Source organism: Sceloporus occidentalis, unplaced genomic scaffold, assembly GCF_023333645.1.
Source record: "Sceloporus occidentalis isolate IW3139 unplaced genomic scaffold, rSceOcc1.0.p SCAF_4, whole genome shotgun sequence".
In the NCBI taxonomy this organism is placed as follows: Eukaryota; Metazoa; Chordata; class Lepidosauria; order Squamata; family Phrynosomatidae; genus Sceloporus; species Sceloporus occidentalis.
This window is the reverse complement of record NW_028316984.1, coordinates 56184527-56202666: the sequence shown is the minus strand read 5'-3', so window position 1 is coordinate 56202666 and position 18140 is coordinate 56184527. Positions and strand designations below refer to the sequence as shown.

The 18140-nt window shown below is 38.1% G+C and overlaps 1 protein-coding gene across 1 annotated transcript in view; it reads left to right on the top strand.

Annotated features, from left to right (window-relative positions):
* The window catches only part of LOC149313889 (kynureninase-like), a 125851-nt gene that overhangs the window by 38842 nt on the left and 68869 nt on the right, over positions 1-18140 (top strand). The window contains 3 exon segments of the mRNA XM_089520092.1: positions 8581-8642; positions 10152-10223; positions 13494-13568. Coding sequence (XP_089376218.1) covers positions 8581-8642; positions 10152-10223; positions 13494-13568 — 209 coding nt within the window.

The window sequence follows — 18140 nt, the reverse complement described above, 5'->3', positions numbered from 1 at the left end:
GCAAATACGGGTATTCCAAAATCCCCCAAAATTCAAAATCAAAACCACATCTGGTTCCAAGCATTTTGGATAAGGGAGATTCAACCTGTATATATTGCCAGGTGTAAATCACTGTAATATGAAAATGCAATAACCACAATAGAAGTATAGGTACATTTCAGTTAATGAAGTAGATATGCTCCTGGGCATTACTTCTTTAACAGAAGATTTGGAAGGAGAGGAAGTAGTAATATGGAAAGAATGGGAACGGGTTGCTACACAACAAAGGAAGAAGAATAGTTTGATATGTTTCAACAGACCTGGCCTGGTTGATTCTTTTCACACATGCATACTGTTAGTTTTGATTTTTTTTAAAAAAAAAAATGTCAAGTAAGCCTTGAAAGAGTAAACAAAAACATTTTGAATCTTCAAGAGACCACTTGAAGGCTTCTTCCAAAGTGCATCCAGGCATGACTCTTACTTTCATCAGTCTCCCTTCTCCTTATGATTTCCCTTTTGGTGACCAGACCTATAAATCTATGTTTTTTTAAACATGCTGTGGGTAGCCGATGAGGCAGGCTTATCTGCTGCCCCTTTTTCTCGCTGTTTGTGTATGCTCATTAAGAGATTCTGGAAACAGATGCTATTTATAGTAGGAAAGGCAAAAGCAGAATCCTGCTTTTTTATTTCATTGTTTATTGCAGACATGCAACTGCAACCCAACACTGAAAATCAGTTTTTTGAACCCTCCTTCACTATCTTCCCAATGCTATGCTGCTTAAATATTCCAGATAGATAGAGGACAAGGAAGAAAAAGCAAGGGGCTGGGATGGGCAGAGAAAGGCTTTGTAAAAAGGAATTTTGCAGTCAAAGGCTTTTTAAACTGGGTTTTGCTATACTGACTTGGAGAAAGCATGCAGAACAACTGAAAAGTGTGTGTGTGTGGTGTTTTTTAAACAGTTTGTGTAGAGTGTGTATATACATCTCAAATGTATGCTTTTGGCTTCTCTTTTTTGTCAACATAATTATTTGTAGTGTACATTCAGGTCCACGTCTGGCCAAATGGTGAACTTGTCTCAAGGTTTATCCCACTTAAGTAGGTCAACACTGCTAAAATGGTGCATAGATTGAAGTAATGTTTTTAAAAAGCTTCAAAACCCATCTATTCCTTATCCATGATATTTGTCAGATGAAAATATGTGACCATTTAGAGAAGTGTATAATGCGGCTTTTCTGTTGTTGCTTTGATTCATTGCTGCCACATTAGACTATAAGCAGTACCATGATAATTAGGAATGTGTAACTTTGTCTGGTTGGCAGGAAAGCTTATTTTTTCTGATGCTAAGTGAAAATTCATGGGATTACTGCATTGTTTTAGAAGATTATCTACAACAGGGAGAAAAATGTGGTAGTTCTGGTGCCACAACAAACTACAAATCCTAAGATTCTATAGGAAGGAGCCATGACAATTAAAGCAGTGTCAAACTGCATTAATTCTGCAGTATAGTAGCAGCTTTCATCATTCTGAAGCATTTCCTTTTTCTTGCTCTAGGCTTAGTGATAATTTGGCACCTTCTCTTACACTCAGTTAAAATTTATGATCTCTGAATATCTCCAGTCACTGCATTACTGCCTCTGACTACTGTGTGATGTTGTTGGTACTTGCCTGTACCTGTCTGTGTGGTTGTTTTAATATATGCTGGTGGAAACTACCTGGCCTTTAGTAGATGTTTTCAATTATCAGGCATCCCCATCTTTTCTTGGAATGCTTCCTGAACACTTTATCTAGGGCCAGGGTAGGCAACATGAACTTCAAGATATTGTTGGATGCCACCTTTCATCAACCCTAGTGTGTGTAGCCAGTGGTGAAAGATGCTGGAGGGTCAAAATTGCCCACCTTTGACTGAGAGTAAGGACCATCCAGCTTTTATGGCAGCACATCCCCTGTTTCAGGAGTGCTGTTCTCATCCTTAGAAAGTCTATTGTTTCCACAATCCACTTTCAAAGCAAATGGCCTCCAGAAAATAGCAGTACTAACCAAAAAAAGAAGGGAAGGCAGGAAGAGCGGAATAGCAGCAAACAAAGCAATTACTGGCTGTGAATGTAACATGAGAAAATTTAATGTAAAATCTGCTAGACAGCCAATAAATCTGCTTTACACTTTGCTTGTTGCTTTGGTCAGAAAAAAAATCTAGCTATTTTTAGATCTGGGACCTAGATATGTGGCTAAACAGAACACCATTTCTCAAGCAAAAAAGAGGAGTAAATAAAATTTGTTAAGTTTTTATTTCACTTCATCTCCTCTTCTTACCTTAAACACACACACACACACACACACACGTACAAACACACAATTTTAATTTAGTGCTGCTCTCCACTAATTATCCTTTGCCAAAATTTTACATATTCAACATTGGGCTTCTGTATGCAGAAGGCTATTTGTATTCACTGGACTGGGGTGTCATGTTTTGATCTCTCTATAAAAGAAATGATGAATAAAGATCCTCACATCGCTAACCTGTTTTCCTGCACTTTGGGCAGTATTTCATAGCTGTCTTGCACACCAGAGGCTATTAACTCTGCTGTTATAATGCTATCATGACCTTTCTCCCCACCTGTATAGCTAATTTTCTCCCCCCTCAATGACTGTACCACTGAGTTGCAAAGTGTGACTTGGCAGCGGGCTTCTAAGACTTAGCAGGATTTTATTTTGGTAAAATTCACTTTATTGATTTTGCAGCATGTTAATGAGCTCTCTCTTTTTCATAACGGGAACAAATTACCTTTTGAAGAATTCTAAATTGTGGTCCCATTATGACGACAATCTCAACAGGGTAATGACTACATCTTTTGCCTTCAGGTAAAAAGGGAAAATGCAAAGAGGACAAATACAAGATAAAACACTATTAAAATACTCTCTGTTCTGTATAGTATTAAAGATGAATATGCATTCTCTCCAATGATATGCAGGGGGGGGGAAAGGCATTCTGTTCCTTTGGCAGGCTTAACGTGAGAAAATAAATAAAAAATTTAGGTTGTTTTGTTTTTAATGCTTAACATTTTATAGAGGAGCCGGAACTGCCAGAGCTGGTTCTGCAAAACAAAAAGTGAATGTTGTCTTCAGGGATTTATTCAGGAATAGAATAAAGGCAGTAAATGGCTTTTCTTTTGGCCATTTAAAGGTTTATGGCTCTGTAACACCTTGTTTATTAAACAAGAGCACATTTCCTTGTTAAATGAAAGCTTCAATAGTAAATACATTGCAAAACGCAAAGTCAAGGTCACCAGAGACACAGACTCTCTCCAGACTCCCATCACCACCCAGTTTCTAGACTGAACAATGTGGAAACAGATCCCCTCTTCAACTCCACTTCATTAATATACTACAGTTTTGATAGTATCACTTTCTGATGAAATAGGATTAACTCTGATGTTCATCTTATTCCACTGTGTTCAGTCCTCTACTGAGGAGGGAATAGATACCAAACTGATCTGCAGTGACTGAATAATAAGGGCTATTTGAGGTAGCCAAACTTAGAGATTATTTTTAATAATTGAATTGTTTTTAGCTTATCCCACCATTTTCCACTTTATTTTGTTGCCCACACACATATCCTGGAAAGGGCTTGGTTCCTGTTGCAGTCACAATCTGTCTAGCATAAGCACAGTCTTCCCCAAAGGCATAGGGAAAGTAGTGGTAGAAGCATCATAAATCCTGCTTTTTTTCCATCACAAAGAAGATTTATCAGGTAGGACATAATGTGGGTTTATGCTGTCCAAGATTTGAACAACTGAGTAATGAGACCAGGGGAGCAAACTTCATTTTGTCCACTGGATCCTTGTCTTTGAATATTGTAATAGATTAATTGGATCAGAGAAGCGTCATTTCCAAAAGGCAGTGCAGGCTGTAAAGGATAATGATTTTCCTAGAGCACAGATAAGGTTTGTTTTGTGGCACCAAAATCCAATAAGGTAAAGCTTTTAATAAATATATCATTTACAAGAGACCAAGACTCACATGACAAATGTGGTGTCGTATTCAATATAGGATACTGGCATGCATCTAAAGGTGAACCTTAGATTTTTGTTCTGTGCCTGGAGCTGTAAATAACAGAAAAGTAGTTCTATTTATACTCTGGATCAGTGTATGGAATGGTCAGGATCTAGACCTTCTGTTTAACTAACTCACCCATTCTTGGTTCATGAAATTGTCAGGAGTCATCAGCTTCATAGGCTGAACTCTACAGGCTTTCATGGTCTCTGATGGAATGGGAGTAGATTAATAACTGTTGTCACCATACATAACTTCCCATACTCATTTGCAAAACTAGTTCTCTAAGCAATAAATCCTTTCACCATGACTAGGGAATATTTACTTCAAAAACGTACTACAGGAACTTGTTGCTGCTGCAATCCTGGCTCTGGTATTTTGGTGAAAATGTTGTTGTCTGTCCAGAAAAGTTAGCTCAGAGACTAGCATGTTAACTAAAATGCACAAGTGAACAAGAAGTCTGGATAACATATTGCCCACATAAGGTACTTGGGAAGCAGAAAAGGCAAGAACACCACTTTCCCTGAAAGGAGTTTTATTGACAAAATATAACAAAATGGCAAGTTACTGTTGCAAGCTGTCCAAAAGACAAGAGGGAGAGAGACAGGGAGGGTGAGAAGTGATGCTTCCAAGCCGGTTGTATGTTGGTTATTTCAGCTTTTGTGGAAGACAAAGGAGGGGGAATTGGAGCGAGAGCTGAAAAGCTGATAATTGAAAAAGTTGTACCTTTCTTTCCTCATGTTCTTTCCAAAGCACAGTGAGGGAGAGCAAAGATCCTCATGTCTTAAAACAAAACAAAAGAGAGGTGAACAAAAGAGACTTTCTTCAGCCTGGACAAACCCACTAGAATGGGATTGCAGAAAGAAAGGGCCCAAGGCTGGGTCCAGAGTTAGTCAGGCTACATTTCTCAAAGATTTCTGCTGGAATTGTCTACTATTCAGAGCTTCTGGGATAAAAATGGGTTCCCAATGTTCAGTCTGTGAACACTCTTTTTTCCATTTCAGTGCAGATTTACAGCAAGAACTTTCACTTTTTATATACTTGGTAGTTAGATCCTTATGAGATCCTTTCCCCAAAACATAGACTTGTAATGGATTTGCAGAGAGTACACAAAATACTGGCACGGTTGTGCTGTCTGCCTAAATACAGGTACTTGCTCGGAAGATAGTAGAATAGGAAAGGCCATAAACAGAACCGAGAAGTCATGTCATTCAAGACGGAAGGTCAAAATGATCTGCAGATGAAAGGAATATTACAAAGCTTTCAACAAGGTGAAGATTGGAGAAACATTATCATAGTGATTTAAAATAAAGGTAATTTTAGACTGCATGCAACAGACTGCAGGAAAGTAGGCCAGCAGGCTATGCCAGTATGGAGGGGGTGAGGATTTTTTATAATGGCAGAAAAGAGAAAAAGCAGGTTCCAGAGGGGATGCAAAGCAGAAGAAGCAATAGGACTTTAGGCAAGCTGACACAAGCAGCAGGTGATGTGGCAAAACTGCCTTTACATTCTGCCACATCAAACTGCAGGTGAGGGATTGCATGACTGAAACGTGTGTGTGTGTGTGTGTGTGTGTGTGTAAGCACATAGAGAACCAGATGCTATGGATAATAATTCAATTCTACCTTTCTCCACAAAATGACATTTTACCATCCATTTTCCCATGCAAAAGCATTCAGCTGTGAAAAATAGATTTTTCTGGATGTTGCACAGAGATTTCAGTGACAACCCAAGGTGCAAGGAAAAAACATCAGTAAATTGAAAACTTGGCTTGGACATTAGTCCCGTCCTGATAAGAATGGGGGCATAAAGAAATATACCCCAAATATATAGCTAAGGTGGGTGAAACTATTGAATTTCAATTTGAAGTTGTTTAATAACTGTGCAAGGTGGTCAAGAGTTTTTAATCCTTAATTTTATTTTATTTTAATAATTTTATTTTATAAAGTGGTCTCACGCTGCTTGCAATTGCATTCATGTTACTGTCACTCAACATCAGCACTTCGTAGTGAGAAAGGAAGTTATGGGAGACCCTTATGTCAGGGATAGCCATTCCAGGAAGTGTGCTACTCAGAAAGAAGCACTTGAATGGTGTGTGTGTGTGTTCAATTAAAGCGAGACATTAAACAAGGAAAGAATACATGCTGGCCAGGATTTTTGCCCATTAATTTTTTCCATGATCGCATATTTTCCCAGCTTCTCCCCCTCTCAATGATTAGAAAAGGAGCCACTAAGGATTAGCAAAAATTGGGAAAAAATGAAGTTTTCCACCCAGTAAGCACATCACCCTTCCCTGTGTGTTTGCTTGCAATCCATTCCAACTTTGTCCATGTTAGTAGCCTTTAAAATTACTAGCACTCAAAGTTCAGGATCAAGGATTTGAGGGCGTCTCCTAGCTGTTCTGAAACAAAGTACTACATTCTGTAAGGATCCCCGGTGGCGCAGTGGTTAAATGCCTGTACTGCAGCCACTCACTCAAAAACCGTAAGGTTGAGGGTTCAATACCAGCAAAAGAGCTCAAGCTTGACTCAAGCTTGCATCCTTCCAAGGTTGCTAAAATGAGTACCCAGATTGTTGGGGGCAAATAGCTTACACTTTGTTAACTGCTTAGGGACTGCTTAAGTGCACTGATAAGCGGTATAGAAATGTACTTGCTATTGCTATTGATTGGCAAAATAGTCTTCACCAAAGCCTTTTCCATTACCTACCTCATCCTTCTTTGGTGTCACGGTTTATACCAGAAAGGCATGGTTACCCATTTCTACTGCATGGGTTCCACATCTCTTTCTTCAGAGTAGTGTAGTTACTGTGGAATACCACTTTTTCTCAGTATTTAAACCATAACCATTTGTCACTCAGAAATTAGATCTAAATATGTCCACTACTGTGTTGTGTGGAATATGATTATGGAAACAACTTCATGCCAGTTTATTCTTGTTGCATCACTAGTAACAAATAATGCAACTTCCCAGTCTCTGCCATTTTTATGTTAGCACCATTTTGTAGACATATTTTTCATCTTCAGAAGATTTCCATCTACTCTATCACTCCAATATAGTGGCAGTTATCTTAAGGCTTTTGTAAAGAAAGAGAGAGAGAGAGAGAAGTGTTGAGTTGTATATAATTATTTTAAGGATATATAGTCTTCCGCTTTAGAAAAAGGCAGTTTGGTTTTTTTAAAGCTTAATTTTTAAAAAAAAGATTGAACACTTGACAGCAAGAATATTGTTCCTGCACCCAGTTAGTGACACATGGACAGGATATTAAGCTGTTGCACTTGAGTCCAGTCTTGTGGTATTATTCCACATGCAATTGAGACCCATTAGTGACTCAACCAGAAAAGTGAATTAAACAGGAATTATGCCATTTGGACAGTAAAAATAGGCAATGATTGAAATTTGCTGTTGTTTTAACTGTACTGAAATCAACTTTGACTCATGGCAATCCTGTCTCAAAGCCCCCCTGTCCTCAACCTCCTTGCTCAGATCCTTCAGGCCTAGGCCCATGGCCTCCCTGATCAAGTCTAATCATCTGGCATGTGATGTTCCTCTATTGCTATTTTATTCCACCTTTCATAGCATCTTGCTTTTTCTAATGGTTCATTTCCCCTCATTATGTGGCTAATGACAGCCTCAGTTTAGTCACACTGGCTTCCAGGAATAGTTTGGGCTTGATCTGTTCTAGGACCCATTTCTTTGTCTTTTGGTCTAAAGATCCCCCCCCCCCCCCCCCGTGTTCTTCTATCTTGAATGTGAATTCACTCCTTTTTTTATGCCAGGCATATTTATTAATAAGAGTTAGACAGAATCTTGTCAGTGCTTTTATTGATGTTACATGGCTTCAGGTTGACTCCTTATGACAACTGGATCACAGTCATTTCTTGGCATGATTTCTTCGGGGGAGGTTTGCTGTGGCTTCTCTCTGAGGCTAAGAGAGTTGTGACTTTGCCCAGGGTCACCCTGTGGGTATTACTAATGTGCTTAAAAAAAAGTTACGATAACCATTACATTTTATTCATTTTATTACCTACCACAAAGCCCATTATCCATACCTGAAGGCAAAAATATTCTATTTTTAGCCTCTATCCAGTTATTTTACAAACTATTATTATATCTGTTGTAATGAAAGAAGAAATAACTGTTAGGCAAAGCCTCTTTATTTTTATTAAGAACACATTTTAGTTTGACATAACAATGACTAGTTTTAAAATAGATTATTGCTTCTAACACTGTTTAGGTCTTTATATGGGAAATATAGTTAATAACAGAAGTACACTGGTGCTGAATTTATCAAGGTGTTAATAACAATAGTGGAGCAACATGTGGTTTTAAGGAGGGTAATGTTGCTACTTCATTATTTGCTTTATTTGCCACATCAGACTGGTAAAACTAATTATTTTGCCTTTTTAAAAATATCCACGGTGATATACCAGACATGTATTTCAGGAAGGCATTGACTGCAAGCCAAAGTCATCTGGGTTTGCATATCACTGGAACAGAACTTGTACAGAACAAAATGAAAAGGGAAACTACTGTGTTATTGCTTTTCAGGAGCTCATAAAGATGAGATAGCACTGATGAATGGCTTGACAGTTAATCTACATCTCCTAATGGTAAGTTATAAGAATATAAGAGTTTCCTTGATAATTCAGATATAGTATGTTCAGAATTCAATTTACAACAGAATTTGATGCCTTGAGATGGGCTAGAAGGTAACATTTCTCCCCACACACCTGGTATTGAGAACTCTACTGCCTCTGAACATGAGGTTTTCCTTTCAACTATCATAGTTGTTCACAGAGATATACATGAATTTGGATACCATCCATGAACCTCTTTTTAAAGCCGTCTACAGCCTGCCCTCCATATCTTCTTTATCCTTGGGTTTAACCATCCACAACATAAAATATTTTAAAAATATCAAGATTTCAAAAAAGGAAACCTTGATTGTAACTGAACATCCACAGATTTTGGTATCCTGGGGGGGGGGGGGGAGTCATGGAACCTAACCCCAGAACATACAAAGGGCCCACTGTATTAAGTTTTTGACCATCATAATATTCTGGGTTTTTAAAAAGTAATCCCAAAATCTTATTACAGATTGCTTTCTTTTATATTCTTGAACTTATGAGAAAATAAGAGTACAATAACTGGTTATATTAGTGATTCGGTGAATTCTTCCTTCCAATACACTACTTATAATGTAATTCAAGCTATGGTTTGTCAGAAATAAAGTCATAGAATCATAGAGCAGGAAAAGACCACAAGTGCCATTCAGTCCAATCCTTTGCAATTCAGGAAAATTAATTAATGGATATGAGACGTGAACATGCATATGAGATGTGAAAATCAATTATTCCAATTTTCTGTTTCCCATAAGTATTTTGGTAATTCATTTCATTTCAGAATAATACTTCATACACTAATCTACATATCAAAAGTAGAAATGCAAAATTTAGACATCATTTACACAAACTGTTTAAAGACTGGCATTACATGTCAGTTGCTGAAAAGTAAATTTTAAGGTCATTCTTTAGAAGAAACATGTACACAGCTATTACTTGCTTCGTAGGTTTCCATGTGCATCTTCACAACAACATTTTGATTTTTACTGTGACATTTCCTCAGAAATCATTACAGTTCACAGACACTTGCTTGCACAAAGAGTGTGAAACCATTTCCTTCAAATTTCTAAAGGTAAAGGGGGGCATGAACTTATTCTCCTAAAATACATAAAGTCAAGCCAATTCGTGTGTCATCTTGATGAATACCAACCATGATGCCGTTCTACACAGACACTTTTCACAACTAAACATTATAGTGACACAGCTAACAGCAAAATCTTAAGAAGCAGTATCTGGGACTAATAAGTAGAGCTGAAAGAGAAGTGTGGGAAAAGTTGAATAGACAGGGGGCAGGGTGGGCATATAAGGCTCAAGGCAGTCTGTGTCAAATAACATAACACCGTGGTCTATGGGATTTTTGCATTGTCTCTTACTGAAGAGGTTGAAGCGTGTGTGGTATTTGATTGACACTTCTCAGTGTGAATTATTATATATATTCAATGGGGTAATAAAAAGTTTCACTTTAGATAACATCAATCCACTGTTCTGTTTCTACAGTTATCATTCTTTAAACCTACCTCAGATCGCTATAAAATCCTCCTGGAAGCCAAAGCTTTTCCCTCTGACCACGTAAGGAATTAATATTGCATCATGTTTGTGTTTTGAATTATTGTATATTTTAACAGCATCCCAACAGCCTTATGTGATTATTCATTAGCTATAAAAATATAACCTTAAACATCAAAAAGAAATCTGGTCATGTACTTCTGGACTTGGCATGTTTTACTGATCGTGCCTTTATTCTTTTTGTTCAAATAAAAACCTTGCAGAAGGAAAGATTGAATGGGCACATTGATTGATTAGTCCTTTTAAAGACACTGAGCAAGCTGTTGGGCTAAATCAACAACAGGTTGTAAATGTTTTATTAATTCTTGTTGCTATTTTACTTTATGAAACCAAATCAATACAAAACTCACAACATTAACAGCTTCATATCCCTAGACAGACAGGGAAATGCTTGTCGATGGTGCTTTAGATTACTAATTCAAATATCATTTATGTGCTATAAAATGAGACAACAGTCCATGCATCATGGATTGTGGCAAATTAATCTTCACATTTGTGACTCACTGCTACTTTATCAAACTCAGTAAACACTTAGAAATTGATGAGAAATTTGATCACTGAGGCACTATAAAAAATGCCTCCAGATGCAACTCACACAAGGGGAAATTCAAAATTTGTCTCCCAATCAGTTCATATGCTTCCTTCCAGGACTATTGTCTCATTTTCTCAGATTCAAACATTGGTATGTTTGAAGGTACTGGAAAATGTGATTCACTAATGAAAGGACCATTTCAGTTTGGAATGCTGTGTGAAGCATAATAGCATAAATGTCACAAGCATTGGTGACATGACTGATGATGTAGTGTGATCCAGACAGTTCACCCTATTACAATATTGTAAATGATGCTCAATTTACCAAGGAGAAAGCCATAGAAATGCTTAAACTATATCTAGGGATGATATGAAAACAATGGAAACATGTGGTCAAAGATTTTATCAATCTTACTCATGTACATGTCATTCTCCTTCTCAGTGGTGTTACATAGTGATTTCTCTATTCCATATGTTGTTCACATGCACCTCCCAGTCAAAAGCATTTGCCAGTTTTAGACTTTTCTGAAGTCTTTCGCAGTAAACGTTAGCTGAACTTAAGGGCTGCAATAAAACTGACTTGCTTTCTGCCTTGAAATTAGTTATTTTTCTTCTTATTTGTTTCTGTGCAGGCAGAATATTCCCCTTCTATTGTGCAGGAACATACCTCAGCCACATTTTAAAAGGGAGATGGCAGTATTGCCTATCCCCCATCTGTTATATGGATTAAAAATCACAAAACATTTCTGTAACAGAATTTAAATACATTTGAGCAAAATGTAATGTAGGTGTGTAGAGGTGGGAGTTGATCAGTGATCTTGATGTAATTCACCTCTTGTTTTGGCTGTCAAACTGATAGTTCAGGGTTGGTTTTCTTATCACTATACATAGTATCCAATGGTGGACTTGTGCTAGTGGGGGGAAAAAACCTTCCATTCATATATCACTAACTATCACACTGTGTGCTCTGCTGCCCCCATTCCTAGAGCATTACAAAACATGGCATTGTATGGAGGTGGGTGAGTGAGTATAACTGGTTACCCTTGTGTGAGCAAAAGTGATATATTCTGTTGCAGGCCTTGGAAACCTATGGCTCTTCAAATTATGGATACATGTTCATCATCCCTAGCCAATCTGGGAACTAGAGCAGCTAGAGAAGACCAACATCTGGAGGAGTGAAGGTTCCCAAACCCTGTAGTAGACCAAAGCCACCATTGGTTTCAACCCTATATTTTCTGTCTTACTTCTTCATGAATGTTCCCCTGCATACTTCCACTTGATAAATTAGTTAATTATACCATACCTTAGCATTATAAGTAACCACAGCTTTCTTCTTACACTATTAATCATATAGGGCTGCAAATTACATATCAACTATTCTACTTCCATAGAAACTCATTCAGTAGACCAGGGTAAGTGCTTGGATGTCTGAAAAAAGTGGGTCAAGTCCAGAATTAGATGCATGTAACCTGGATGATGGAAACAGTCTTGTTTACCCCTTCAGTCTCCTGAAATCCTTCCACTTTCAAATGAAAGAGGCAGTGATATGGGAACTGAGGAGGAAAGTTTATCTCTGAAAACTGGGCAGAGGTATCTTCATAGTCACTGAGCAGCTCCTTTAACTCCTGGAGTAAGCTGGAGTGGCTGCCCTGAATAGGGGTGTTTCCTTAGCCCAGCTGCATGTGCCCAATTTGGATGGACCCAACACTTTAAATGAATGATTGTCCATTAAAAAGTAGATAAAAGATTAAATAAACTAAGTAGTGCCTATGCAGCAGTGAGAAACTGGATAGTTTTCACTATGTTGTGTACATGTTCCAACACAGACATAATGTTTCCTCATAGCAAACCATATTATCTTATCAGTACAAAATGCATGCTGCAATGGCTGCTATACAGTTAAATTCTAATATATGTTGTCAGCTATGAATTTTTAAGCTGCTTGCTCAAGGTTTAGGGAAATTTACAGGTTAATGCATGGAAACCAGCTGTTTAATTTGTGCCAAGCCACTGAAACTGTTCTAAAGGACTGGTTTCAGACTTGAAATCTGAACACTAAATCCCTGAATTACATGTTCCACATCAACTAGCTGGTCTCACAAAGGTGACAGAAGCTCTTCTGCCCTGATATGACTTAGAATACCAAAACTCTCAACAGTATCAAGGAATAGCATAAATATTAACTCACTAGACTACCCCAGATAAATCTTTAATGGTGAGACATCGTGATCTGTATGAGCTTTACTTAGTGGGAGCTTTTGTCTTACCTGGCTTACACTTTACAAAGGCAAACTCTTTGTCTCTCTGGGTGTTGTCTACTATTAGCAGCTTTCCAGTCTCTCATGAAGAAGCCTTAGGCATCATCTACAGCATAAACCTTTTAACTGGAAATGTCAGACAGTGAACCTAGTGGAACACCATGTCCTTTGCTTAATGCCAGACAGTGAACCTAGTGAAACCTCATGGTCCCTGTAATACTTTGTAAGGAGGCAGAGAAAAGAAAATGAAACTGCAACCACTTTGCAGATATTTTCAAAGAGATAGTCATCTTACCAGTGCAAAAATAAAATAAGGGAGGGGTAAAGGAAGGAGTTCTGAAGAACCTTGCAGAGAACTTAGCCACATATATTCTTCCTATTTCAACTAGTGATATTAGATTTGTGCAATTTTTTTAAAAAAAAAATTGGTTCTCCACATCTGCTCACTTAAAATGCTGGCGTTTCTTCTTCTTCTTCTTTACAGTATGCTGTTGAATCTCAACTCCAATATCATGGGCTTGATAAGGAGACAAGTATGCTTATGATAGAACCACGAAAGGTTTGTACAGTTTATTACTATAAACAGGGGTGGCGTTAAAAAAATCTAAATTGCACAGATGTCTTTGTTACGTTATTGTTTGAGTTATCATCCAAATCTGTCTGGAAATGTTGACTTTTTAATGTAGAAAACTACTTTATTACATTATGTAAAAGGGACATAAGATCACTAGCTAAGTAGCAGAGGCACTAAAACACCTGGTTACTGAATTGTGGAGATACATAGAAGGAGACCATCAAGGGTGTCCCAATGTGGATTGGTGCCTGATGCATATAGGGAATGATGTGATATTCATCATGACTGATGTGCATCGTTACATAAAAGGTCATATAGAATTCTAGTGGAAAGTGGTGCACATTGGTCTCATTGTGTGTCGGCCCCACCAGATATTAATCACATTCAGCACTATGCTGGTTCTGTTATGTAGAACATAACAGCAGCCATTTTCTGGATATGGACATTGCACTACTATAATAATAATAATAATAATAATAATAATAATAATAATAATTTTTTATTTATATACTGCCCTGTGGCGAACCAATCCGGGCAGTTTACAACATTAAAATAACATACAACATAAAAACAATATTTTCCCCTCCCCCCTTAAAAAGCTATTAAACAACATATCTAATTTAAAACCACAATAACTAGTTAAAATAACAATAAATTAAACAAAATAATACCAACCAATAAACCACTGCAACTTCAGTTCTAAAGAAAAGGGGGCTTTGGAGACATTACTGAGGAGGGGAAAATCCTGAGATCCTGAGGCCGGGATATTTCAGTCTGGGAAGGCCTGCCTGAAGAGATCCGTCTTGACAGCCTTTTTGAAGCTGTCCAAAGATGTTAATTGACGGATCTCATCCGGCAGGCCATTCCAGAGCCTAGGGGCGACAACAGAGAAAGCCCTCCGGGAGGTCGCCGCAAGCCTCGATTTTTGAGGCTGCAACAAGTTCCTCCCAGAGGACCGGAGAGCGCGGGGAGGATTGTATGGGAAGAGGCGGTCTCTGAGATAGCTTGGACCCAAGCCATTTAGGGCTTTAAAAGTAATAACCAACACCTTGTACTGGGACCGGAAACCGATAGGCAGCCAGTGGAGGGACCTCAAAACTGGAGTGATATGGTCCCTTCTGGATGTTCCTGACACAAGCCTGGCTGCCATGTTTTGAACCAGCTGTAGTTTCCGAACCAGGCACAAGGGTAGCCCCATGTAGAGCGTATTACAGAAGTCAAGGCGTGAGGTTACCAGCGCGTGCACCACTTTCTCAAGATCCCTTACTTCCAGAAAAGGGCGCAGCTGGCGTATCAGCTGAAGCTGATAACAGGCGCTCCTGACCGTCGCATTAACCTGATCTATCATCAGGAGTGATGAGTCAAGGAGCACCCCCAGACTGCGAACGCAGTCACTAGAGGAGAGTGTGACCCTGTCCAGGACTGGTGGTTGCAACCCAATTCTTGGTTTCGGGGCCGCTACCGTGAGCACCTCTGTCTTGTTCGGATTCAGCTTCAATCTGTTTTTTCTCTGTTCAATCTGTTTTTCCACTACTGCACAGTTCTAATTCCCACTGATGCAAGTCCACTTGCAAAGATGCAACAGGATTCTGGCCTTCATTCTAGCTACATTGAGTGCCATTTTGGGCAGAAAGGCAGAAAACAAATGTTATTAATAAATAAATAACATACTGTATAAACAGATTACAACATCTCAAAGAAGTCATAAGAAGAAAATACTCTGACAGCAACAGGAGAGTTTCTGTTTCAAGGACTATGCAATTTAGATCATTATAAAAGATTGCATTACTTTCTTTCCTTGGCCTGAAGAACTTTTGTTACTTTTCAGTAGAACTGATTATGACCTTTTGATTAAAAAAAAACCTTTTCCACAGAAATGAGAAGCTACTCCAAGTCACTGATAGATGTTCAAAGATCATTAATATAATAGAAGATGCTTTCAAATCAGCAAATCTTATCCCAGGTCTTTGCAGTGGCATGTCTAATTTTATTTCAAGTTTTCACCACTTAATTGATCCCTTGGTGATAGTGTGTTTTACGTGATCCTTTGCTAAGAGGAAAGAGGAGGAGAAATAGAAGTATTAAAGGAGAAAAAAACTCCTTCAATTTTCTTTATATTTAATCACTTCAGGTTTTTTACATTTTTGGATTATATAAATCCTATTCTTTCAAAAATACAAACACGCTACCAAATTTAATAGCTTTCTGTGGGATATAGACTAGAAAGTGGGAGGCTACCTTTAAGTCTTGGGGATATATGCAACAATTCAAAATTTAAAAATATTCCTAATTTATGGCATTATGATGTTAATCAGTATATGCCTGGGTTTAATCCTAAAAGGTTCATACTATTTATTTATTTATTCATACAGACTGCCAAAATAAAGCTGCTTCGGGTCTCTTTGGAGGTATGCTATTCAAATGATGCATGGGTCCTAAGAGTCCGGAGGTTGCACCAAAGCCACACTCCATTCCTAAGCACTGGAGTGCAGCTTTGGTGCAGCTTCCGGATTCTTAGGATGCATGCATCATTTAAACAGCATACCTCCAAAGAGACCCGAAGCAGCTTTATTTTGGCAGTCTGTAACAGGCCATAGTCTTTCTGACTCATCTCCTAACATGCAAGGGCTCCTAAGGTGATGATGAACAAATAAAATCAATTAAAGTAACAGAAAGATTTTATTTTGTAAAAAAAATTAACAATTAAAACATATTAAAATATCCTTTAGAAATTCCTAAAAGCCATCTAAAAACAGTTCTAGAATCTAGTTTTGAAACAGTTCAAACAGCAATTTCAAACACTAAATGGCATGCAGAATAGCACTGTTTTGTGCCAGAAGCTTAAAAACAATGAGACCAGCCTAACTTCCTTATGTAGAGAGTTGAGATACTACTACAGAGAAAATCATGTTAGGTGTACCTACCAACCTAATTTTACATGGGGCTGGAACATGCAAAAGGGCTCTTCTGAAGAGGTCAAATGTCTGGCAGGTTCATATAGGAGGAGCTGGTCTTTCAGATGTCTTGGCCCCAAGTCATTTAAGGCTCTGTAGGTCAACATCAGCACTTTGAATTGAGCTTGGAAGCAGATTGGAAGCCACTGTAGTTCTTGTAGTTTAATGTAATCACACAATGCACAGCGATCAGCACCATTTATCTGTTAAAATGATGTGACACATCATTTTGTTTTTCCAATTGTCCAGCAATGCTACATTTTCTGCAGACTTCTCATTTTGATATCAATAGTCATTGGTGAATAATTTATTTTTCTAGCTTTGAAAAAAACTTTGTTTTTTCATAGCACTTTTTCAGTTTTCTCTTTCTGTGCTTCTCATGTGATTCCAATGAATAACAGCAACCTTATAAGGCAGAGCAGCATTACTATCCTCATATCAAAAACTGGCTATGAAAAGCTGGGACATACTTGCTAGGTGATCCAAAGTTAAGGTTGCAATTTCAACATTGGGCTTTCTACCCTAGGATTCAGTCTGTTGGCCACTACATTACAGCTATGTACTTTCAAAAATATTATCTAAAACAAAAGAGCTTTTTGGCTGTGTTGACAAGTTCACATACAAAGAACTCTGCTGCATTAGCATTTAGAAAAGTTCCTTTTTGCAGTACAACTTTTTGCACTCCACTTGGCACATTCAGTGGGCTGGCTGTTGGATTCTGGGAGTTGTTGTCCAACACTGGGCCTAGTATACTGTTTTCAACAGTAGCCGAACCAATCATAGTACCCACAGTGGAGCTTCAAGTAGGATTGAAAAGCGCTCTCCTATTATTTTTCTTCATGCTCTGTTGTGTATTTATAATAATAACTTTATTACGGCCATTTGGCCAGCACATCTGTTGTGTATTTGATTCTGAGCCTAAATATTCCATATAGTCATCATGAGTAATAGGCATTGATATACCATGAATGTATATCTTTATTCCAGGCAAGCATTCTCTGAAGATGCCAGCCACAGATGCTGGCGAAACGTCAGGAAGAAAATCTTCTAGAACATGGCCACATAGCCCGAAAAACCCACAAAAAACTATGGATGCCGGCCATGAAAGCCTTCAACTTCACATACCATGAATGCTTAAAACTATCTAAGCTAATGGCCATGATCACATCTTGTGTCTGGGTAGAAAATATGAGAGTCCATAAATGAATAAGAACAGAAGACAGAAATGTAGCATACTTGGTATAGGGATGATCATAATTTGTTCATACAGTGATACCATAATTTCTATTCTCAATTCCAAGTGTATACCTTTGAACCAAGAGACTGAATTTTCTGTGGCTAATATATCATTAGAAACTAGCTGTGCCATATTTCTCTGGGAAAGTTCACTGTAGCCTGAGGCTTGTCCACCTCTGCATATGCTCTTTGCATTGGAATTTATTTATTTTTTAAAAACAACAACCAATTAAGGCAGTCTTGAAACGTTCAAGCAAGCAAAGCATGTAAGGAGACAAAGTGAACATCCTTATATAAAAAGGGGGGATTTAACTTGAAGCTCTCTTACTAGTGATTATTCACCCATTCAAAGGTTCCTCTAGAGATT